Source organism: Haemaphysalis longicornis, unplaced genomic scaffold, assembly GCF_048455015.1.
Source record: "Haemaphysalis longicornis isolate Haplotype H1 unplaced genomic scaffold, Haemaphysalis longicornis Haplotype H1 scaffold_1, whole genome shotgun sequence".
Lineage (NCBI taxonomy): Eukaryota > Metazoa > Arthropoda > Arachnida > Ixodida > Ixodidae > Haemaphysalis > Haemaphysalis longicornis.
The window spans coordinates 244599293-244624272 of record NW_027526203.1 but is presented as its reverse complement, the minus strand read 5'-3'; the positions used below and the strand labels follow the sequence as shown (position 1 = coordinate 244624272).

The window sequence follows — 24980 nt, the reverse complement described above, 5'->3', positions numbered from 1 at the left end:
ACCCTCTTGCAGTGCATCATGTGACTCGCCGGGCTCGCTTTCAGCGCAGCGCACATGGCCCTGTCAGGAGGCGGTCTCTTAGCCTTCAACTCAGTGTCAGGCTAATTCCGGTACACTCTAAGAAGTAAATGAGTACCACCAATTCCAAAAAGGAATTGAAATCCTTGTCCCATATACGATTCCCTTTTTCAACATCAGGCAACTCCCTCTTTAGCAGAGTAGCCTTACGCTTCACAAGGGAGTCGCCGGGCTCTCGCGGGGTGGGGGTCGAGGTATTCTCACAGGAGTTGCGGGAACCGCGTCCGGCCATTCCCTCACCACGGGTCGAGTAATTCCTCTAGTCAGGGAGTTATACAATTCTTAACCAGAATCTTGCTACACCTCTGCCAAGAAGGTTAACTTACACCCCTCAGAATTACCTTATTCCACCAATCAGAATTTTGCAATACTTCAACAGGAAGGGTTAGCTTATTCTTATAAGAATCATTGGATTCTTTCAACCAGATTTCCACAATGCCTCCTCATGCAGAGCTAGCTTACTCTTTGTCAGAACTAATGTATTCCTTTGAAAGAAGATTTACGCACTACGTGCAAGTTGCTAAACTCTACTATTCAGAGGCAGCGCGATGTTACCTTTTACAAGACTACACTTTAGCATCCACAACAGCATTAGTGTCAGCCCTCTTTCCTTCTAGTTTCCAAACTGAAATACAGTAAAATTACTTCACAAGTAAACATAGCAAAGCGTCTTTTGAAAAAAGCTGTCGTTTGTGCTTAGCCAAGAAAAATAAACAAATCGTTTTCACACTGCATTTCATGCTTTATTTTGACATCACTGCTTTCCTCACACACGTCGTTCCACCTGTATTGCAGTCGCTGCTTTTATAACCAAAACCATCTGTTCTGTCGGTGGTAGGCCGAGCATCATCTTAAAAAGCAGACAGGTCCGCTTTGCCTTTGGGGCATACTGGATGTTGAAAATCCACTTGACCGCCAAAACCAAAGCGGACCCCTCCACTATGTCCGTAGCCGTCAGCTGGAGCTCTTCGAACTGCACAGTCACGGCTGCAGATTCCTCCACAGTTTGGCCCGAGAACAAGATCCTGGGGTAAGGGGTAGTCTCTCCTGGCTCGTGCATAAAAAGCACACAATTGCAAGTACCGGAGGTAACACAAGTAATAGTATTTTGCTCAAATTCCTTCCTCAGCGGACACATTCACTGCATGACCTGCCTTACCCAACCACTTTACAAAGCGATTCTCAGGCAAACGAATGGCTAATTAGCAGTCCATACACTTAAAGGTAACAATTCAGTGACTATGTTCACGATTCATCAATGTGGCATTCACAATTGTCCACTTATGAGGCAACAGGCACCCTTGTTTAGCAAATTTGAATTGCTGTGATGGTTACTACACCAAAAGTTTCAGGACCTCAAGTTCTGAAGTTCAGCACTCCACTATGAGGCAGTTTTTTAACGTCTGTAGAAATTGCTGGTGTGCTCGCAATGGCTGGCTAGTTGAGTGCCTGGAATGCTTCGAATATTTGCACTAAGTGTTTGTTATGAGTCATTGCTTCAGGCATTGTGACTTCAGTAAAAGGGGGCAAGCAAAGTCCATCAAAAACCCCAGTGCATCCCACACTTGTCTACAATGCCATTCATGCTGATTTTTTTCATGACAGTAGCCAAACAGTAAGAGTCGAATACAGTAAAAGCTCGTTATTGGAATTTACAGTTAATTCGAACTGAAGCGCTGGTCCCGACAAAGCCCTGTACATTTCAGTGGGGGAAAACGCCCGATAATTCGAACTCTGCTGTATCCGCAACGGTTAATTCAAACTGGGATTCCTTGGTTTCCTTCGCTCCTCGCAGAAGACGTCGGCCCAGAGAGTTTACAATGTGTTGCAAATCCAAAACAAATCAAAATTACTAGAGATGCAACGCAATGAAACAGAAAAAAAAAACAGCTTAGCGCGCTCGCTTTGCTGCTGCGATGGCTTATTTCGCTGCAACGGTGCGCACCGGAGCCGGTTTTCTTTGTGCCGCAGTCGCTGCTTTGGACCGGCAATCACGGAGCGTGCCCAACGAACCTGTAGTAGCCCCTAATCGGCGATAACGATTCCAGAGGTGGCTTAGTTGTGTTCTGCCCGCGCAGTATGGCACGATGTCTATTCATTCCAGTGCCCACCCGCTAATTCGAACTCCGCTTAATACGAACAAATTTATGGTCCCCTTCGAGTTCAAATTAAGGATCTTTTACTTTAAAGCCATATCCATGCTTTCATAATGCAGTTTCAAGATGTAGCCTTACTAAAAACGTGTTTTTTTAGCCCGGTATTTCTCACAATTTTTACTGTATTAGCTTTAGCTTGCCCAGCACTCCCCAAGCCTGCAGTTACAGAGGCCATGAAGACAAAATAATACTATTCTATTTGAAAGAACTATCTTTGGGTAACTCACTGAGCTTCATTCCAGCCACAGAATAGGTTTTTTAACTGAACAAAACACAAGAAATATTGGAAAAGCGTTCAAAATTGACGCTACACCAACAGATAATGTGCAGGCCTGATACAAAGAGTGTACAGCACTAAAACCATAGTTTTCAGTGTGTTAACTGCACGTTACCATTCAAATGATATGCGTTGCCTGCATTGCATCGGCGCGTTAAATCCTACAATCAGGAAGAGTGCACTACAATCACGCATTCATGTTTAAATTGGCATTTGCCTTGGTCAGTGGCTGCCCATTGCACAAACAAGGTGCTGCGATCTCAGAGGTGTTGCAGGAAAATGGCTGGGGACCAGCCACTGCACCGTCAGTTCCACTTAATATCCTGAATATTTTTTGAAGCTTGCAATAAGAATAGCATTATTGTTGTCGGGGCAAACGAACGAAACTTGTACTTTGTATTCATGGCCCCTTTAAATTCAGAGCTAAATTTATCCCCGAGGGGCATGTTGGGTTTGCAGGCGATTTCTTTCCTTGCCTGTTTGACCTCAACCACCTACAAAATAAGTGACCTAGGTGCGGCGGGAGCAACATGTGCACTATGTGTGGACTGCACTTTTTGCTCCCTTTGCATTTACTCTGTTGTGCTCTGCTCGAACAGCTGTTGTGATCACACAGAACAATAATGCAGTTTTACTGATTGTCAAACAACACTAGGTGCCGAATTACCAAGTTCGACTACTAGACCTCCCTGCCAGCAGGAGCAACAGCCGTTTTCACAGTTTCTGCCGCACCCATGGGGTAAATGCACCGCATACCTATTAATGGGAAATGTTGTCAGACTGATGGCCCGAAAAATCTCACCTAAACAGTTGTAGAGACAAAAAAAAATATGAAAGCTCCAAATAAAGCACAGATACAGCTTCGCAGGCATACACATATAATATTTAGCATAAATCACAAGCACTACACTGGATTTCACTTACTCAACATATAGAAGAAAAATATGCATAGCAGCGTTGAGAGCAAGGCCTCTGGCTTTTCTTTCACCAGAAGGGGCAGGCTAGACAGCACTGCCACTGAAAAGCCATCTGAACAGAACGAGACCACGGATTAATTTAAAGCATCGGGGTCCTCATCACCTATTAGAATTTTATACCAACAGTGTCCTCCTGCTCTTTTTTTCAACCTATACCAGAAAAAGCAGCCAGACCAACAAAAGAACCTGCAACCTCAGGCCCACCTATTCAGTTTTCAATACTGCGTTTTACGGTAGCAGTTACTGTGCTCGTTCTTGAGAAAACAAAGCCAAATTTCACCGAAAATGCAGTCGCGCAAGGTGATATGAAAAAAGTCCAATAGACAAAGCAACCCGCCAGTGGTCCCGTGAAATTTTGTTGTGGCTACTGTAGCGACATACACAAGTAATCGCAACTGAAATGTCGTGCCGTCAACGTTTTATTAGCGTAACTATTGTTTTCTAACAACGCGGGACCAGAGGCTACAAGGGAACGAAATACAGAATAGATTCGGAACGCACGAACGTTCACGTTTTTTTTTTTTTTTTTTTTTTTTTTTGGAAGGCATCTATGCCAACTTGGAGGTTGAATAGAAACCTTGAGTCCTTCGAACGCGTTATATTTGAAGGGGTAACTAAATAAAGTGACGCTACAAACCTAACTAATTCGGTATTAAACTGGTTACGGCGTTGCTGTTGCCGTCGCTCACTTCTGCCTCGTCAGACGCGCCACACGCGACCGGAACCGACGGAGAAGCCCAGCGGCAGTGTAATTACCTTGTCGCTCGACAATATCTTTACGTTGCTCAAGAAAATAATGAAACGAAAGCTTCATTTATAGCTAGATTTTAATGAAGCCAGCTTACTACATCCACAACTCTTATACTGGCCATGAGTCTTGCTTCAACGCATGCTGAACATCGTGAACCTGCAATGGGAGCATGGCCGCTTGTTCGGAAAAAGCAAAGCCGGAAAAAGGATAGCTAGAACTGGTTTCAGACAAATGGAAGCACATGTATGTGACCACTTAAGTCTTCGCAAGAACCAACAACGCTAAGCAGCACTCACGAGCGCCAGTTGTTATAAACGAACGCAGAAGTCGCGCTCGTTCCCGCCAAAAATGAAATGGTGACTTACGTTTTCAGCGGCGGCCGCAGCAGGCAAACGATGTTATTCCACCAGTCAGATACACTTCAAACACAGCCACCGACACCAAAACACACCTCACAGACACGTACAGGAGTACTGCGGTTTCAATACCACAAAACAGACGGAGACATCGGTGCGACGCGTCCGTCCACCAGCCCGGCGTGGAGAAAAAGAACGCGCAAAGGCACAACGCTCAAGTTGTCCGACGGACACAATTGCGTTAGTACACACACATGACCCATTCCTACTGAATGTGTAACACTATTTCTCACGCTCTTTTGAATACGCTGCACTTTATTTTAAGTACGCCTTGTTTCATGGCCCGGTGCTGTGGCGCTTTAGGTAACTACTTTGTCATACGATTTCAAAGAGTTCGCCTCCGCCATAGAGGTGTCTGCATTTTTTGCACTCCTGAAAGCGCGCAGCTGAAGTTCATAGAGTCAATATACTGTTCTATTCTATCTCGCGGAGGATATACGAACTCTATCGAGGCGAGACAGAGTCGGTACGCTGTTCTATTCTCTCCCGCGAAAGGGGTGCAATCGCCGCTTAGCTCCAGCAAGAGTGGGGGGGGAGTTCGCGAGCAGTTTTATTCTGGTTTTCTAGTAGACTGAACACACCATCTGACGCCGTGCGTGGTGCGGACAGGGTCAAACGACCTTGGCAGGAATAGAAGAGCTGTTTGATTCTTCAACTACTCCTCACATTTCTTAGAGTCTACTAGCACTATATTCTACCAGCCTGGAGAAACATTATTGCGTTATTTTTGCCATAGCAACGCTGCCGCCACGCTGTCCTAGAAGGCGCTATAATTGCCATGGCAACTACGCGAGGGGCGCAGCCTTGGGGGGGAGAGGGGATGCGCTCGCCCTCTCATGATTGCAGTAACGCCCGCTTTGGCAGTAACGACTCCTAGGGTTGCCACCGGTCAGGGTTGCCACCTGACCGGTTTTTGCCCGGCCCAACCGGTTTTTTGGTCAGCGGGCCGGTTCGTGGTCTGTAGCTAAAACCGACCAATGTCGGCCGGTTTTTTGGCCATCGTGTCGTGGTTATTTCTCTTTTGGCCTTTTGTAAGCGTAAATTGAAAGGACGCCACAGTCATCTTCTCCGACTCTCTCAGCGCGCTAGCAGCCCTGTGTTCAGGAAACAAAACCAAAAATCCGCTTGTCCAACAAGTGCTTAACTAACTGATGCACTGTAGCAAAAATCACTTAGACGTGAGCTTCTGTTGGGTACCGAGTCACGTAGGAATTGACGATAATCACAGTGATGGAAGCGGCATTTTACTTCTCGGAGCAGCTGTTGGAGCAGGCAAAATTCCACTTTGGAGCAGCCATAAGCCACTTTGGAGCAGATGCCAAATTACGCTCTTCAATGCAGTTATATAAGGGTAGATATAATTCACAAGAAAACCGTTAAAGTTTCCAATATTTATTACTCAGCATACTTCATGTAAAAACCAATGAACAAATGCAGTAGGCGCATCATTTCAAAAATCAGAACAAGATCTTTGTTGCCTTCAACTTTCGGATAAAAATACTCGAGGTATATCACTAAACTATCCTAGTTTTAAAACGTACCTTTTCACTTGCAGCCAAAAACTACAACAGGGCAAACACAATTAGAGCAAAAGCCACAAAACCACAGTCATCCTTACATCAAGTTTTAAAAAAATTGAACATTTTAACTTCCGGGTTTGTCTGTATATGTAGTTCAGGTACACCACAACAGTGTTAGAGTTGGACCAATGCAGCATGTAATAAAAAATGATTGCAGAAAAAAGTCTTGAAAAATATAAAGCCGAACAATACTAACTCTACAATATTAATAACACTAGTACACGCCACAAAGAACCATTCATATGTTCTTTGTGACAAACATGGTAATGCCCCAGGGCGGCCGTAAAGCCATAAAAAAAGCCATGGACGATCACAGATAAAGAAAGTCATGTCTACAGATGCACAGACACATCGCAGCAAACTCAGTTTACAAGCAGGTTTGACTTGGATGTTTGAATAAAGGTGACACTAGACAGAAGTTTACTTTCAATTTCAGTTTTGCATCAGAGTTAGAAGTGCTACCACACGCTTTCGAAATGCCGCTTCGGCGCACGTTTGGAGCAAAAATCCCTTAAAACGACCGTTTGGAGCAGCATGGAGCAGAAGTTTCATCTTGGAGCAGTTTGGAGCAATTGGAGCAGCACTTCCATCACTGCAATCAAAAGGCAGATTCCCTCGCAGCCCAGACAAAAGAGCTCGAGGTGACGGAAACTCGCTTACCCTACCAGGATTACAGACGGAGACTAAAATTATCAATAACGAAGCAGTGGCAGTCTGAATGGACAGAACTCAATGAAAACAAGCTCCACCTTGTGAAGCCGTGCCTGAGAGAGTGGCAGAGCTGCATACATAAAGATTTGTAGAGGTGGTGTTATGTCGCCTAAGAATTGGGCACACGCGCTTGACCCACAACTTCCTATTGCTGGGAGGAGACCCTCCAGAATGTGAGCTGTGTGGGAAGCGCCTTACAGTAATACACATACTTATCGAGTGTCCTAGTTACAAAAGCAAGCGTCGTGGATTTTTTTCCCACTTTTATAAATTTCAAATTCCATTGCACCCTGTTCTACTGCTAGGCGATGAACCCCTGGTTCCCTTGGAGAAGGTTTTTAAATTTTTGAGTGCCATCAAGCTTTTAGAGAAACTTTGATTTTACCACTTTACATGATTTTTACATGAGCCTTTTACCGTAGTGCGTTCAAAATATATTACGTTGTGTCCGGTGCATTATAGCCAAATTTGGCTGCTGCGCCAATAAAATTCAAAATTCAAATTCAAATGCAGCAACTACGACGTACCAAAGGGAGGAACAAACCAAAGAAATGTCACCGGCGCAGTCAGCGAGTGCGGTTATTTTTCTGTGTAGCACATCCAAAGCAATAACCAAAATTTCAATGAATTTCAGTATAAACGTTATTTTTCTGTAGGAAAACGCTACAATAAATGGCCTTGCATGTCAAACAAAAACGTGGCTCTCTTTTTAACACAAATTCAACTTTCTATATAATTTTCTTGCTTGCTGCTTTTGCATACAAAAGCTTCCGGTGACTCAAACAACCGGAGAGAGAAGACTGCACTTGGCCAGCCTGAAACCTCTCCCCACCGCTGAGGCCGACCCTAGTGAGCCAAAGACAAAGACTGTTGCACCCAAGCTGGTAAGTTCTTTTTTTTTCGCGCAACCAGCCCGCTTTAGTGAGCCTGCTCAGTTTAGAGCAACGTAATGCTATCATAGACAACTGCTGTGAAGTTCACATGTTTTAAAAGTGCGCTTCGAAATTACTCCCTTTTACTACAATCTAGTTCTGGCCAGCACTGTTCTCATTATTTTCTCGCATCCCTCATTTCTCGTTGTGTAACGCTAATGGATGCCCTTGTCTACAAATTTAGTTCGCTATACAGCCATAAAAGGAAATGTCTGTTAACAAAATTTATAAAGGAAGAATTAGAGGCAGATCTTAACGCATCACACAGCCCTTGCTTGCCAAAATATAGCGGAAACTGTTTGGCAACTATAAAGATTATGGCTGCCCGCAGATTTGCTCTTCCTTTGTAAACGTTCAATTGTGGGTAAATTGTTAGAATTAAAAATCTCAAGTTTTACTTAACACTCACACAACACAAGCGTAACATTGTATTTGCCTACACGGAAAAGGCAACTAGGATATTTAGGCTGTACATTGGACAGACAAATGTTCAAGGCAGAGGATAAGGAGAATGATTTATAGTTCAACAATAAGGTGGCCTGCTTAATTGTGCGTGAGAGTGGCCGGCGCCAATGGTGAAACGTCAGCACATCGGGGGCTTTCCGGCTTACATACCTGATGGGACTAGGAGCAGCACGGGTATATGATAGGCTTTCATTGCACAGGGTTTTTAGGGAGAATCCCAAATAGCTTATCGCTCGAACAGACTCACTGGCACACTGAGAACTGCCCTAGCGGGTACGAAGTAGTCCTGAAGATTCAAGTAAACTCTGAGAGAAGGCGGTGTCGATTCAGAAAGCTGAAGCGGCAACCCAAACCCGGCGAAGTGCCGCAGGTTCAACCTGGAACGTTGCGACCGAGCGCTGAGAAGCTCTGCACCGGGTTACTGGTGACAGCTGGCGAGGACCAGGAACCATCTGGCCCTCAGGAAAGAAAACTTGCAACTTGAAACTGTACCACACCACCGTGACCGATTGTAGTCTTTTGTTAGCATTTTTGTTTTGTTTTTCTCAGGTGGTTCTCTGTTGTCAGCGTGGCGCATCTTATCTCTCGTTTGATGCAGTTTGAACGTTGCTAGGTGCTTTCTTCAGCTACACAATGTTCATTCGATGTTCATTGCTGGTGTGGCAAGCGCATTCATTCTATGCACGGTAATCATGTGGGGCTCGCAGTTACTCTTAGCCGGTGGTACTCTCGTATCCTATTGTTGTCATCATTGCCATGTTTTCTTTCCCAACGTTTTCCTTTCTATTCCAGAACTAAAGCTCGTGGCATTGGGCAGTGGCTCTTGTTCTCCCTGCATATGCGGTTTTAGAGGGAAGGTTCTTCGCCACTCGCCGAAATGTTCTTGCGCACTTAACATGCTCAAACTTCTTATACAGTGCTGAATTCACCTTTGTAACACACGCTCCTACGTTGAGAGAGAGAGAGAGAGAGATCACTATTTTCTAAGCAAGTTGGCTAGGAACGCGTGGTGGCTGCCGGTCGAAGGCGGGCGGCGGCGATGGCGGCTCAGTAGCTGCAGCCCCGGTTTCGAGCTGCCCAGCGCGTCCTCCCACTGCTCGACGCTGGAGATGGGGGGGAATGGGTTAAGAGGACAATCCCACATGGCGTGGATTAGTGTGTCCAGGGAGTCACAGAGCGTACAGTTGGGGGAAGGGAACTCAGAGGGATAGATCTTGTGGAACAGGGCCCGACTTGCGAGGAAGTTGGTCTGTAGGAGTCGGCATAGGCGCTCCTGATCGTTGGTGAGGGATGTATGGGCAGGGTGATAGCGGCGGCGGGAGAGGCCGTAATGCTCCGTGACTACTTGGTACGAGAGTAGTCGATCGCGGGCCGACCGAGCAGCGTGATAGGGAGCAGGAGCGAGTCCATCACGGGTGGTGAGTTCTCGTGCTGCTTTGTGGGCCGCTTCGTTGCCTCCCACTACGTTGAAAGCGCCAATAATGCAGTTATTTAACGCGTGGACATGAGGGGGACGATGTGTTCTCTTCGGCTGTGTATCACAGTAAGCATTATACTCAAGAAATTAAATTACGCGGGTTACACCGCACTATCCAGGTAAAGACATACATACATTCGACAGATTCAATTCGGTTCGCATTTATAAGAGAAGCCTATTCTGGTACTGCATTGCCCGGGTTGCAGCTCAAGGCGTGACACGTGACTAAAAGGCGAACCGGATTGACTGCTGACGGTTGCAGTTAACATGCTTTGTTTTACATTCCCAACACCTGTCCACGGTTCCCTCCAAACTCAGTGAAAGGGGCCACCGTGATCAAAATGACGCAACACGTGTTATAAGTATGTTACATCTGTCTACATGCATGTGTGCATGTGTACGTGCGTGCATAAGTTTGTGCTGTGCATATGCACGATTTGAGTGTAATGAAAAATGTTTGCAGCCAATAAGCCTTGCCATACCTGTCAGTGCTTCCAAGTACATCACAGCTTGATCACAGGGCTTAATTTTTTCTTTTTGTGGATGACTGGCTAGTGGAGGTGATGTTTTGTAGTGCTCCTGCTCCCCCAAGAACTACCGTACCCTGTCTGGGCACAAGGCACTTATTTCGTGTTTTGGGATCGACTCAACATTTATAGATATTAAAGCATTTCACCCATATACCAGAATCTTCCTGGCTATGGAATGCACTTAATCATAAATATAGGATAACAAAGTTCTGTGTCCATAGATTCTCTGATGGTTAATTGCTACATCAATGTCTGGCCACTGCCTTGCCTCCTCGCTTGTATTTTGGAGCGTACAACCGGCCTTTTGAACATATGTATTTATATGTCCTTGTGCCATCATCATTTTCGTGACACTGTATGCATGTATGCGCATGCAGGCTCCACTCCATGTCCTGTCCTGGATTTGGGAGTGCCCACCAGCATGCCTGGCTCCATCCTGAAACAGAGCTCGGCGCTCCTGGCAGCTGCATGGTGGCTGCGTTCGCCGAGAGTTGTTTCAGGGTGGAGTCGGGAAGCTTGTGCGGCCTCGCTACCAGTGGACACCAGCCCAACGCTGGTAAGTGCAACTGCCTAATGGGGCTGTCCACAACAGTGTTTTTTAAAAACTCCAAAAGCTCACATTTCAACGTATCAGATATTGCTTAAAGCAAAATTGTTGTGTTGGCTTAATGTGAAGACGTGTCTATCGATAATGCGCAAGGGGAGACGCAGGTCTTAGAATCCCGAAATTTGGCCAAAAAATCGACTTTTGAAAATCGCCATTTTCGGAAAGTAGAGCTATTTTTCTCCTACTCAGCCAAATATTCAGACCTAGGAGTACGTAGTTGAGCTGTAGTATCAATTTATAGAACCGACAATCGCTAAAATCGGCCTAGATTCGACGCGAAAATAGCACTTTTTTGTTGACTCGCCGCTCGGGTTCTACAGGCGCTATGGCGTCCATCTTGGTCTGATTTGGAAGGTCGTCTTTTCACTTTCAATTCCCCCCCAGAACAGTTTCGTTTTGTCTGTTGGTTGCCAGTAAAACCAGGTTAGAAAAGAGACAGAACGCACTGCCCAATGGGCTCTGCACGTGACCGTAGGGCGCAATCTTATTGGCTGGGCGCCGTGGGTCGTCTGCTCGGCACACTCATCACAGTGCAACGGCTCATGTACTCGTCTACGCAAGGACCGGCAAAAGCCCCGGACGGGGTAAAAATAAAGTAAATATGTCTATCGATAACCGAAAGGAAGAACGAGCAGCATTAAAAGCGCCTGGAATACGCTTTTCTGCTTGTCTGACGACGACTTATTGCGAGAACGGTGCCGAGGCGGAGGTAGCAGACCTGCCAACCCCACACTGCTCCAAGTACTACAGAAGATGCCAAGAAATACTAAAATTGCATACAAAAATACTAAAATGCCATTTTATTCCTCAAAAACTCGCTTGATAAAATACATAGCAAACATATCACAAAAGACGGACAAAATGTTCTAAGAATTAATTCTTGGAAGTGGAGGGCTGAACTAGCACAGAGGCCGTTGCTGCCTTGGCACACCTTGCAACAATCAAATGCTCAACTGTTTTTTCGGACATGCAGGCACGGAACTGTGTGTGCCTTTCTGACTTTGCTGAAAGCTCTTTCACACTCTGCATTGCTATGCGGGAGTGTCAAGACCCCCAACATAACTTTCGCAAGTTTAGCATACTTCAAAGTGCCATCCACTCCCCGCAGATCGGAGACCGCACACCACTGCTTGTCGATCCGCTCCTGCTTTGTTACTTCAGCGGGTAGTTCTTCCAACTGAAGACGGGCAAACTCTGCCCGATTGTCGTCCAGAGTAGGATTGATACCTTGCCCCTCTTGAACTGGTACAAGCACTGGGAAGCGGTTGACTAGATACTTGATATCAGAAACCTGGCATGTTCAATGGAAGCAAGCCTCTCCACTTCTGCACTCTTCAACAGGTCACACTTCAGTGGAAATTTCAAGATCATGTACCTCAAGATCATGTACCTCACTCTGTTGCCGGCACGAAGAATCTTCTGATTCATGTAAAAACTCCTCTTCCACTTCTTTCTTCAGGCTTTACAAGCTCTGCGTGGTCTGGCTTCCAATTACTAGGTCTTCATCATCTCTTTGGGTGGGTGAAGACTTGTACTTAACGTTGGTCAGCACAGCAAAAAAAAAAACGCACATAACGCACCACACGAAGCACACGGGGAAACAAAGAAAAGCAAGCACATTTCGAATAGTCTTCGGCTTTGGCTCTGATGGTGATGGTGGCTGTGCCCTTTGAAACGGGCTGTCGCTGCTCAAATGCGCAACCACAAGTGCAACCAAGCAAAAAAAAAAAAAGCCGATACAGTGTTGCCAGCATGACTTTGTGAAATGGCGAGATGCAGCCAGTAGATTGGATTGTATGGACCAACTTTGCCAAGTTTTCGGCGCAAAACTTAAAAAATCGTAAAAATATAGTTGTCATTACGATACCCGTAAAAATGTGCTGAAAATCGGGCACTTTACGATAAAAAATTCCCCCGCATTTCCCCGAGGGGGAGAATGTGAAAGTGCGAATGCACGGTTGTCGGCCCGCTTGCGGCGCTTGCGCTCGGCCCCCGCAGCCCACCGCCTCGCCGCCTTCTCTTCCATCTCTTCCATCGGGTTTGTAGTATCACGTGTACACCACGCAGTTATCAAGCCGCTATAACGCCGCTGAGTCGCCAACGCACGCCGCTGACGACGTAGTTTGAGTGCGTTAAAGATATAAGGCGCGTTCTGACACCGATATCAGCGTCGCGTCCGTGGCTTATTCGGTAGAGCGTCGGGCTGCGGCCCGCAAAGTCCTCGGATCGAAACCTGGCGCCGGATGCTGTTTCTTTCTTAAATATAGAGGAGCACTGCGGACGCCGACGGCGCCGCCGGCGGTGGATGGTTTGGGGTCGCTTTTGGGGTCGCATTCGCTCTTAAAATCGTAAAACTTGACAGGTCTGGAGGTAGGCTTAACGCATCTGCGGGAACGTGGTTATCCCACCTAGCCAAGCGCATGCACGTCACAGAACAGTGTGGTGCATGCCATTACCAGCATGCAACTTCGTTGCAACTTATTTCGCGCAATGCAAATCGTCCTGGAGCCAGTCTGATTGCAACGAATGAAGCAGTAACATAACAATAAACATTTACAACCATGGTGCACGATCGGCACCTTAGCCTTGATCGCCAAAGAGAGACAGCGCGCTGCCAACAGCGAAAAAATTGAACCAACGTTCTGGCTTTGCTGCTTTTTTTTTTTTTTTTTTTTTTTTTTTTCTGTTCAGTTTTTCTGCCAAGTGCCATCTGTGTACAGAGGATTTCATAATGGCTGCGTCTGCTGCAACCCGGGGCTTCCGAGCCGATTCCCCCCGAACTGGCTGCTGCGCCCCACGAAAGTGACGTACGTCAACAAAAAAATTGCGTAATTGCATTACACTGCAATTAATTCAACAGTATTGCATATATTTTCGGCAGTGACACACTAATATTACAATATCAAGATTTATTTTTAGCCTGAGTTTATTGTCTTTTAATATGACGTCACCTAGTAACCGCGACGTCATAGACATGCTTTGTAGATGTTTGCATTATATTTTTCTCTGCGAAACTCGAGTTTGTTATTGTTTTTGACACTCGCGTAGAAGAAGTTGTGTAAACAAAACACTTCTTATAGATTTACCACGGGTTTTACGGATGACCTACGGACGAGCGGCATGGAGAAGAGGCCGAATTCCATCGAAGAGCGAATTTTGGCCCCGTATTGGCATACGTACGGGTAGAGTTCACTCTAGTACGGGCTTGTCTGTTCCGAGTTTGTTCCGTTGGCTGGCCGAGGCAAGCAAGAATGTTACCAGCGTCGGCGTTGTGTGGAGTCGCTCACGAGTGGTGCGGTGCTGCGCTGTATTTTCGTTTCATATGAGGTGTTCAGCTCCAAGCCTGTGTCACCGCGCTTGTATCTTCTGCAGTAATTCACAGTCTTCAAAAGTCCGATGACTATTCGTGGCAGCAACGCGAAGTGGTGGTCAGCGCTTGCGCAGAGCGCAATGTTTTCATATCAAATACGTACGTATCAGAACCAAATGTTGCCCCAAAATGTGCAGTGAAAACGTGACCGATGTGTGTGGTGCGTCATAATTTTCCAGAGGTTTGTTTGTGTGAAGCTGTGGCGCCGCAGTCATCGATGCTATCATCACAGTCATTGTTATACACGGTGTTGTGTCGGTATCACAACGCGAGGCAAATACTTTGATACTGCTCCGTACTCGACTTGCAAGTGTCCAGATTCGTGTCGCTGCAGGAGTGTATACGTGAATAATCTAGAGCCCCATCAGCTAGCAATGGTGCGTCGCAGTGACAGAGTTTTCGTTCGTTCGCTTCAACTTGCCGTGATCCCTGTCGTTACAAGCGTGGCCAAAAAATGCGCCGGATATCTGTCGTGAGTTACTGTGGCATTTTCCGTGTGTGTTGTGTTCGTGTGCTCCAAAATTTATGATGTCCCCAAACGTACGTGATCGTTCCCATTTATGACAGGCTAGGTGATGCGTCAGTGGCTTCAGCAATAACAGATGCTACGTGCTGTGTTGAACTGTTATATCTACATTCTAAGCATACCATCTAGGTGACTCTGCGAAGTAGTTGTTTCTATTTGATCTAACCTCAGTTGCCTTGTTCATCTTTTTTGCAGGGTGTTTTTATTTACGTGTGCACGCAGCATATTAGCACTAAATCAACCTTACACACTTACCTGTACATGCCATAACCCTCTTTGCAATCACATGTGCATGTGCTACTGTTACCCTGCAGTATTTCGTCAGCTACTGTGCATGCTAGCAAAGATTGTTTGCATGTCGTTCTGAACCATTGCTAATAGCCTGAATTTCCTTTAGTATTACTAGCGTACCTTTTTCTATCTCACCTGCTGGCTTCGTGTTGCTTTTAAAAGGAATGAATGATTTAACGCTGTGTATAAAGTTATGTCGGACAAACTTGTAAAAAACAATACACGGGATATACCTGCTAAATTTCTCAATGGCACAAAGCACGCACACTGATCGCACAGGCTAAAAGTATGTCTGACGTGCTCCACACTCTTCGTCTGCCCCTCAACGCAGTCATGCTTGATTTTTACCCAACCAGCAAAACCACTTCTGCTCACTGACGAGCCAGGGTCACTGTCACGCCCACTTCACAACATATGGTGAAAGCAGTCTGTTCTTGTTTTTACCCAACAAACCAAACCAGGGTCACTGTCACGCCCACTTCACAACATATGGTGAAAGCAGTCTGTTCTGATTTTTACCCAACAAACCAAACCACTTCCACTCACTGACTAGCCGTGTAGAGTCACTGTTAATAATTAATCGTTACTAATGATTAAAAAAATCCAGATATAACTGTAGCGATGGTGAAGGCGCTAGTGAAAGTCCGGGGGTGGGCGACTTTGACGGCGCTTGTGGGTTTCAGTGCATTTGGACTAAGAACGGCTCTCACGGGGTGGAAGCCCTAACATCCTTCTGCTCGCAAATCCATAAAATATTTCTCTGTCTCGTTGTTTAATGCAATGCATAGTTGAGGCCATTGAAAAGCACCATTAGAGAAACATGAGAAAGCGTTGCTTTTGCCTCCGTGGAATGAACCAAGGTGGACCCGCTAGGTATATCTGCATCTAAGCATACATTGGGTGCTACTGCGCAGCCGACTGGTACCCGTTAGCAAACCTGCTTCCCACACAACAACACAAACACATGCCTGTTGCATGCGGCCTGTGCGAATTTTGTCTGTCTGCGTGGAATGGAATGGCTGTGCCAGCAGGAAATAATTCATGAATAATTCACAGTCGCCAGAAAAAATTTCCATCGGCAGACTCGCATACTTGAATGGCAACTGGCAGGCTCCATGGTTCAACACAGTGGTAATTCCAGTGTGCCACCAATGCAACAAGTCTGTCCATAGTATCAGGAGATTCGAATATAGGTTAACAAGGGCGGTGTGACAACTGTCGCCGTGCTGAAAAATGCCACAACAGGGCTGTATTGTGCACAGATTTTTGTTGCCACTCCCATCCCACCGAGTTGTGCCAGCTTCCAAGTTTACCCTGTATCATTTCAAATTAACTGACTGGTGTTTGATTGATAGATGCAAGCACCAGTAAAGTGTGTCTGTCATCTTTAGCACTAAAATCATGTTCTCAAGGGGAAACTGAGTTTAAAGAGGTTGCGGACATGAAAGCTGGCAGTGCTCATGGGGGTCGTAGCAGAAAAGTTGCAGCATGGCGTCGTGCTGTTTTTGCTATGTTGATGTTATAAAGCGCATGGTATTTATATGGGTCATACGTTTCAAACAAGACACTAGCTGGAAGTCGTTACTGTCCCTTCCCTTTGTTACACTTTGTAATCGTGCTCTTTGAAAAAATTATTAGAAACTAGCTAGTGTAATTACAATTATAGAACTAATTTTCTGTGAAGGAAATGCTGCCTTGTGCCGGCTAAAGGATATACACTGTTTTGGCTACACACATCATAAGACAAGATAGCAACGCAATACTCTACAGAGCCCGTGCACAAGCTGCTGCCTTGCATTGGTCTGACCCACAGAATTGACAGGAACAGCTCCCCAAGACTGATCCCGAGCAAAGGTTCTGGCTCGCTCTTGCCCCTCAACTTCACAGAAGTCAATGAAACCTTGTTACACAGGCTGCGGCTTAAAGTAGCATTGACCTGAAAGTATCTGCACACAATCGGACGCGAGGACAGCCCAGACTGCCTTCTGTGTAAGGCTGTACAGAGACAATTGATCATTTGCATAGTTTTTGACCAAGGTATACTAGTGGGTGAAAAGACCTTGAAGCAGCCTTACTACGCTTGAATGCTTACCCTCGGTCTGAACGAAAGATTTTTGGCACGTGGGCTGACACGAAGAAGCAAGATCGAGCTGTCAAATCGCTGCTTGTCCTGTCAGGACACTTGGGTCTATGCGGTGAAATTTCACAAACTGCGGAACTTTTTTTATGGTCGGTAAATAAGTTATTCGAATTATGCAGTGATTAGTCTGTTTCTGCGCCCCATGCATGCTTTAAGTGTACAAAATTCATTGGTTGATTTCACTGTCATTTCTCATACCCTCAGTATTCAGTACCTTCCTTGCCCCAGTGGGATTTAAGTAGCAGGCCCAAGTTCAGTTTCTCAGGCTGGCCTCTTCTCCTTTCAAAAATCTTTTACTATCTCTACCTCTCTCTTGCCAGCATGCCAGGTGCTTGTAACGGTTTACTAGGATTTGCAACGGTCACCATACGATAAAAATTTCTTATGACTACTTTCATTGCTGAAGTTCACTGCACTCAGTGTACTAGGGTGTTTGGCGCACAATAGTAATTATGACTGCAGACAGCCTACAGTTCTTAAAGCCCACATCGAAATCCTGCCACGGACTCGTTCTTGCCTTCACTTCGATAAAGCTGTCACAAATGGGTTGATCAGCCGAACATGCTGGAAAGGATGTTTTTCTACACTCTGAATTAATGTTTGATCATTGTGCATACATTAAAGCATTTTTGCTGGTTGTTCCTTTTTATCTCTTGACACCCAGTGCAACCAATGGGCTAGTAAAAACTTTGGCTTGTCATATGTGTTTCCAGTTCATAATGGTGCATTCTGCTTGTTGCCAAAGCCAACTGCAGAAAAGTTCTTCAGCCATAATGCAGTGCTGGCGATGGTCTTTTGTGGGCTATTAAAGCAAAATGTACTGGTTGTTGGTCAAATAAAGTGAGCCAATTTTAAATGTTTCTTCCCAATGCCGGATGCAGGGTTCGTACAGGTCCTTGAAAACCCTTGAAATTGAAAATTAAGTTTTCAAGAGCCTTGAAAGCCTGGACTTTTTGAATTTTTTCCTTCTTGAAAACACTTGATTTCTTCAGCAAGAAAGAGGAGACACTCAGTGTACTAGGGTGTTTGGCGCACAGATCTTAATGGAGGCAGGTTTGGAGGCAGATCTTAACGCATCACACAGCCCTTGCTTGCCAAAATATAGCGAAAACTGTTTGGCAACTATAAAGATTATGGCTGCCCGCAGATTTGCTCTTCCTTTGTAAACGTTCAATTGTGGGTAAATTGTTAGAATTAAAAATCTCAAGTTTTACTTAACACTCACACAACACAAGCGTAACATTGTATTTGCCTACACGGAAAAGGCAACTAGGATATTTAGGCTGTACATTGGACAGACAAATGTTCAAGGCAGAGGATAAGGAGAATGATTTATAGTTCAACAATAAGGTGGCCTGCTTAATTGTGCGTGAGAGTGGCCGGCGCCAATGGTGAAACGTCAGCACATCGGGGGCTTTCCGGCTTACATACCTGATGGGACTAGGAGCAGCACGGGTATATGATAGGCTTTCATTGCACAGGGTTTTTAGGGAGAATCCCAAATAGCTTATCGCTCGAACAGACTCACTGGCACACTGAGAACTGCCCTAGCTGATACGAAGTAGTCCTGAAGATTCAAGTAAACTCTGAGAGAAGGCGGTGTCGATTCAGAAAGCTGAAGCGGCAACCCAAACCCGGCGAAGTGCCGCAGGTTCAACCTGGAACGTTGCGACCGAGCGCTGAGAAGCTCTGCACCGGGTTACTGGTGACAGCTGGCGAGGACCAGGAACCATCTGGCCCTCAGGAAAGAAAACTTGCAACTTGAAACTGTACCACACCACCGTGACCGATTGTAGTCTTTTGTTAGCATTTTTGTTTTGTTTTTCTCAGGTGGTTCTCTGTTGTCAGCGTGGCGCATCTTATCTCTCGTTTGATGCAGTTTGAACGTTGCTAGGTGCTTTGTTCAGCTACACAATGTTCATTCGATGTTCATTGCTGGTGTGGCAAGCGCATTCATTCTATGCACGGTAATCATGTGGGGCTCGCAGTTACTCTTAGCCGGTGGTACTCTCGTATCCTATTGTTGTCATCATTGCCATGTTTTCTTTCCCAACGTTTTCCTTTCTATTCCAGAACTAAAGCTCGTGGCATTGGGCAGTGGCTCTTGTTCTCCCTGCATATGCGGTTTTAGAGGGAAGGTTCTTCGCCACTCGCCGAAATGTTCTTGCGCACCTAACATGCTCAAACTTCTTATACAGTGCTGAATTCACCTTTGTAACACACGCTCCTACGTTGAGAGAGAGAGAGAGAGAGAGAGAGAGGGAGGGAGAGAGAGAGAGAGAGAGAGAGGGAGAGAGAGAGAGAGAGAGAGAGAGAGAGAGAGAGAGAGAGAGAGAGAGAGAGAGAGATAGAGAGAGAGAGATCACTATTTTCTAAGCAAGTTGGCTAGGAACGTGTGGTGGCTGCCGGTCGAAGGCGGGCGGCGGCGGTGGCGGCTCAGTAGCTGCAGCCCCGGTTTCGAGCTGCCCAGCGCGTCCTCCCACTGCTCGACGCTGGAGATGGGGGGGAATGGGTTAAGAGGACAATCCCACATGGCGTGGATTAGTGTGTCCAGGGAGTCACAGAGCGTACAGTTGGGGGAAGGGAACTCAGAGGGATAGATCTTGTGGAACAGGGCCCGACTTGCGAGGAAGTTGGTCTGTAGGAGTCGGCATAGGCGCTCCTGATCGTTGGTGAGGGATGTATGGGCAGGGTGATAGCGGCGGCGGGAGAGGCCGTAATGCTCCGTGACTACTTGGTACGAGAGTAGTCGATCGCGGGCCGACCGAGCAGCGTGATAGGGAGCAGGAGCGAGTCCATCACGGGTGGTGAGTTCTCGTGCTGCTTTGTGGGCCGCTTCGTTGCCTCCCACTACGTTGAAAGCGCCAATAATGCAGTTATTTAACGCGTGGACACGAGGGGGACGATGTGTTCTCTTCGGCTGTGTATCACAGTAAGCATTATACTCAAGAAATTAAATTACGCGGGTTACACCGCACTATCCAGGTAAAGACATACATACATTCGACAGATTCAATTCGGTTCGCATTTATAAGAGAAGCCTATTCTGGTACTGCATTGCCCGGGTTGCAGCTCAAGGCGTGACACGTGACTAAAAGGCGAACCGGATTGACTGCTGACGGTTGCAGTTAACATGCTTTGTTTTACATTCCCAACACCGTGGACAGGTTCCGCAATGCCACGCACCCTTTCACGGCCCCGTCAAGCGGCCTCCGCCGCCATTGCCGTGGACTTCGAGGAGGAAAAACATTCTAATCCAAAGGGCCCTGAAAGGTGAGGCCGTGCCTTTGCACACTGCTTGAATATTTTTATGAGGAACTGTTTTTCTACCGGCACTCGAGTTTCATCTTGCGTAAATCTAGGCAATGAGTCATTCTACTCATCACTTAAACAACATTAGCGAAAGAAATGTAGGAAGCTAACACTATTCCTTAATACTTGAAGGCCGCGACGCTGTACGCAACCTACACGTGTATTACAGTGGTTTAAGTTCGCATGTGCAGCCGATTTGCTTCTTCTTCGCTGCAGCAAAGGTTTTTATTCCATTTTTGTTGATATAATGGTGAAGAAGAAACGAAAATCTATCCAGGTAAAGACATACATACATTCGACAGATTCAATTCGGTTCGCATTTATAAGAGAAGCCTATTCTAGTACTGCATTGCCCGGGTTGCAGCTCAAGGCGTGACACGTGACTAAAAGGCGAACCGGATTGACTGCTGACGGTTGCAGTTAACATGAGACCTGTCCACGGTTTCCTCCAAACTCAGTGAAAGGGGCCACCGTGATCAAAATGACGCAACACGTGTTATAAGTATGTTACATCTGTCTACATGCATGTGTGCATGTGTACGTGCGTGCATAAGTTTGTGCTGTGCATATGCACGATTCATATCGTGCACGATTCATATCATATTTGTGCTGTGCATATGCACGATATGTGCATATGCACGATTGTGCTGTGCATATGCACGTCGCAGTCCGAACGTTCCGCAATGCCACGCACCATTTCACGGCCCCGTCAAGCGGCCTCCGCCGCCATTGCCGTGGACTTCGAGGAGGAAGGACATTCTAATCCAAAGGGCCCTGAAAGGTGAGGCCGTGCCTTTGCACACTGCTTGAATATTTTTATGAGGAACTGTTTTTCTACCGGCACTCGAGTTTCATCTTGCGTAAATCTAGGCAATGAGTCATTCTACTCATCACTTTTAACTCTTTCCAGCACGGTGGTCACCCCAGGTAACCACCTTTTCTCGATTTTTTTCTCGTGTAGCAAGCGACTCCCGCGTATCGACTTTCAAACAGCGCGCATTTTTAGCTTTCACCACTCCAACAGAGATGGCGCTACCTCCTTGCTGTTCCGAAGTCACGTGTTTTTTTTTTTTTTTCCTCCCGGCTGCCATCGTCCCGAAGGCGCGATACGCGATGGACCCGAGAGATTTGGACTGGTGTAGTTGAACTCATTTCGCCAGAGCAGCAGCCACGGCACCTTGGCAGAATGGAACCTTGCTGCCACGTGCTGCCAGCTGCAGGTGTACGTGGCAGCACGTATAGGTACGCGTAAACGGATGCGCACACACAGCTCTGACTGCGGGGGAACTTCAGCGTGATGAGCATTCAGTCTGCTTGTCAGAAAACGAAGGCCTGTATGCTTCTTTCTTTTTGGACAACAAACGTCACATGGTTGGCCGGTTCTTCATCACTTGCAGTGGTCTAGCTGTTGGACAGCTGCTGCTATGACCAGAAGCAACATGCGCACTACTTACATGACGTTTGTATACAAATTATGTGCAACAACGCTTTTATCAAATTTGGTGTTGACAGGAGCTGTGGGCACAGTTTATGTGGGAGACTATTGTTGGCGCTACATTTGCTGCCCTTACCAGCGTGTGGTACAGCGCTGTGCTCTCGGCAGCACAATTTTTACAACGGTGTGTGAAGTTGGTGAAATGAAGTACAGTGCATCTCCTGGATTGGTCGGTGCTTCCTGTTTCGGCGTGATTCTTTCCAGGCCATCACTAACAAGGGTGGCAAAGTTGTGCTTGTGCCAGAAGTCAAATTTTTGACACTTTGTGATCAGTACTTGCAGCACTGCAGTGTACCTTGTAACTTTGGAAGCTCGGAAAAGTTGGTACAACATGACCAAATATAGAGTTGTAGGCACGACGAAAAGAGGCATATTAACACGCGTTTACTCCAAACATCTTTTTGTCACATCTAATATAATTCAGGCCTCTATTGTCCAAGCTGTGCTGATTTCACTCTCCAAAATAAGGCACCTGCTGGTCTTTTTATGCACAGAAAGTGTGGTGAGGTTTCAAAACATTTCAGGTGTTCAGCGGCGCGTACTAGAGTGCACCAGAGTGGAAGATCAAGTGCACTGGGCACCAGTAATCTAGACCCACGAGAACTCTTGTCAAATGAGGGCCTTCAAAGGTATTCCTTCGGCCTATTCTTCTCCCCACAAAAGCCAGAGATTCTATGATCTAATGGGAGCGCAAGCAGCCTTCGTGCAACACTATTTAGACCTTTGCCGGCATTGTCTTCAGCCAGTGCCCATGTTTGAGGACACAGACCCATTCTTCCACAGCAGATCAAACCTGATGGCGTGAGATGGGCCGCGCACATTACCTTGGCGCACACACCTTCCAAAATAAAAAGGAAGAAAGAAGTGTGGTTACAAAAGCCGGCGAATTTAAACGTGCAACACAATCCTCCGAATCTTCCACTCGGAGTGGTTTTGCCTTGCCCGCAGGTGCGCCGTAGATAATACAACACCGAACGACAGCCGATGTACCAAGGAGGAGAGTTATCAGCCTGCGCTTACGGCGTGTACAAAAAGCGCGTGCTTTTCATCGTAAACAATGAAAAGCACAGCCGACCTAAACATGAGTGCCGGCACGGCCGCTTTGCACGGCCGGCATGGTACTTCGTACTAGTTTTGGCGAACAACAACGACGACCAAATCCAAGAAATAATAACAAAAAACAGGTGACGTCACTTCCGTGGGGCGCTCCAGCCAGCCGCGATCGGGCGAGGCTGGAGCACCCCGGGGGAAAGGATCCCCGGGGTGCAGCAGCCTTTGCCTTTCATAATTTTCCCATGAACTGATTTCAGCAAACTTGGTATGCTTGTGTTGAGTGAAAAGAAAGCTAGCTACATTCTAAAGCATTTCTCTTTCTCACATGCTCAATAAATCAAGCTGTTACTTGTAGTAAAACTTCAACTGCGATTTTCTCAGCTTCCCTTTTTTTTTGCATATGTGCCCAGCCTTACAGAGGTTTTCAGGTTGTTTTTATCAAAGGATTTCTATAAACGTTATACCGTTGAATTCGGAATGAACGGCATGCTGAAGCTATTTTAATTGGCTCAATGCGCCTCAAATCAAGGTTATGATTAATAATATGAGCTCATTAAGTTTTCTGAAAACTGTATTTGGCATAATTAGACTAATTCTATTCAATAAAGTATCTTTACAGGAAAACAAAGTGGTGATGGTCTGTGCCGTCGCTCGACAGCTTCGTAGAGAGCACCTAAAGCGTCGCCGCATTGTCAGGAACATGGGAAAGATGGCGGCAGCGAAGCCTACACCTCTTTCGAGCTGCCGTGCGACCGCGCCGATGCGACCACAGTGGACGCGTCATTGCCGAGTGCTAAGTGTCGTGCTTTTCAGGCCACTGTGACATTTCACCTGCCAAGCCGATGGAGCTTGGTGGAGTCCTGGAAGCGTTCGTGTCCTACAAGACACCGCACAACTTCTGGCTGAAGCTCGAGCCATCCGCGGATTTGCTGGAGACGTTGACAACGTCCCTTGCGTGAGTGATTTTAATTTCTTGTAAATTCGCTGCGCAACGCTGTGAGTCTTGGCGCTTGCATTTGTGTTGCCGTCTGTAGGAAGAACGGACCGTGGACCTGTGAAGTGTGTTGTGTCGCCTTGTTGAGCCATACTTGGTGGTGAAGTTGGAGTAGATGTGGTAGAGCGGCATAGCTGAATGATTCACAATGATGTTTGAAATGTATACGTTTAGGGATTGCCGTGACGAGGTTTTAACTAGACCCGTAGTTCGAGCAGGTGGGCCTGAAAATTAATAGGCAGAAAACTAAAGTAATGATCAATAACCTCGGGACAGCACAGCGGTTTGAGATAGGTGGCGAGGCAGTGGAAGTGGTAAGTGAATACAGTTGAACCTCATTATAAGAGACATGGATGTAGGAGACAAATGGGTATAAGAGACACTATTCATCCACATGGTTGGCTGCCCTATCTTTCCCATTAAATTGACCTCTTTTATAACAGACATCGGATGTAGAAGACAGTTGGTTATAAGGTCATCCTTGAACTTTAATCAATAATCTTGCTTGTAACAGACATTTTAACTTCAGATGCGATGCCACCAGTCACTAATTGCAGTTGCTTCCATTGTGGAAACAGGTGGATGACAGACGCCTGCAGTCGCAATTTATTATAACTTCAGCAAACACACAGTGGTTCAGTCAGCTATGAAATAACGATGAGAAGCCCTGCCAATGGAAATGCAACTTACAGAAGTGGTTGAAGCTTACTCCGCACATGCGGGCTCTCCCACTCGCGTAGCTCCCAATCAAGAACCATCACAGATGTTGAGTCCTGCAAGCGTAATGAATAGCCTGAGCACACAGCGGAAGAAGCTGTGCGCTCTGGCTATTCATCAGGCTT

General features: G+C 46.3%; 1 protein-coding gene across 1 annotated transcript in view; it reads left to right on the top strand.

The window, feature by feature from the left end:
* Positions 1-24980, top strand: part of LOC144143490 (uncharacterized) — a 90098-nt gene that overhangs the window by 26315 nt on the left and 38803 nt on the right. Inside the window, exons 3-7 of the mRNA XM_077675245.1 lie at positions 7714-7830; positions 10728-10906; positions 20452-20557; positions 21265-21377; positions 23958-24099. Coding sequence (XP_077531371.1) covers positions 10738-10906; positions 20452-20557; positions 21265-21377; positions 23958-24099 — 530 coding nt within the window. The 5' untranslated portion in view covers positions 7714-7830; positions 10728-10737. The remainder of the gene's footprint in view (positions 1-7713; positions 7831-10727; positions 10907-20451; positions 20558-21264; positions 21378-23957; positions 24100-24980) is intronic.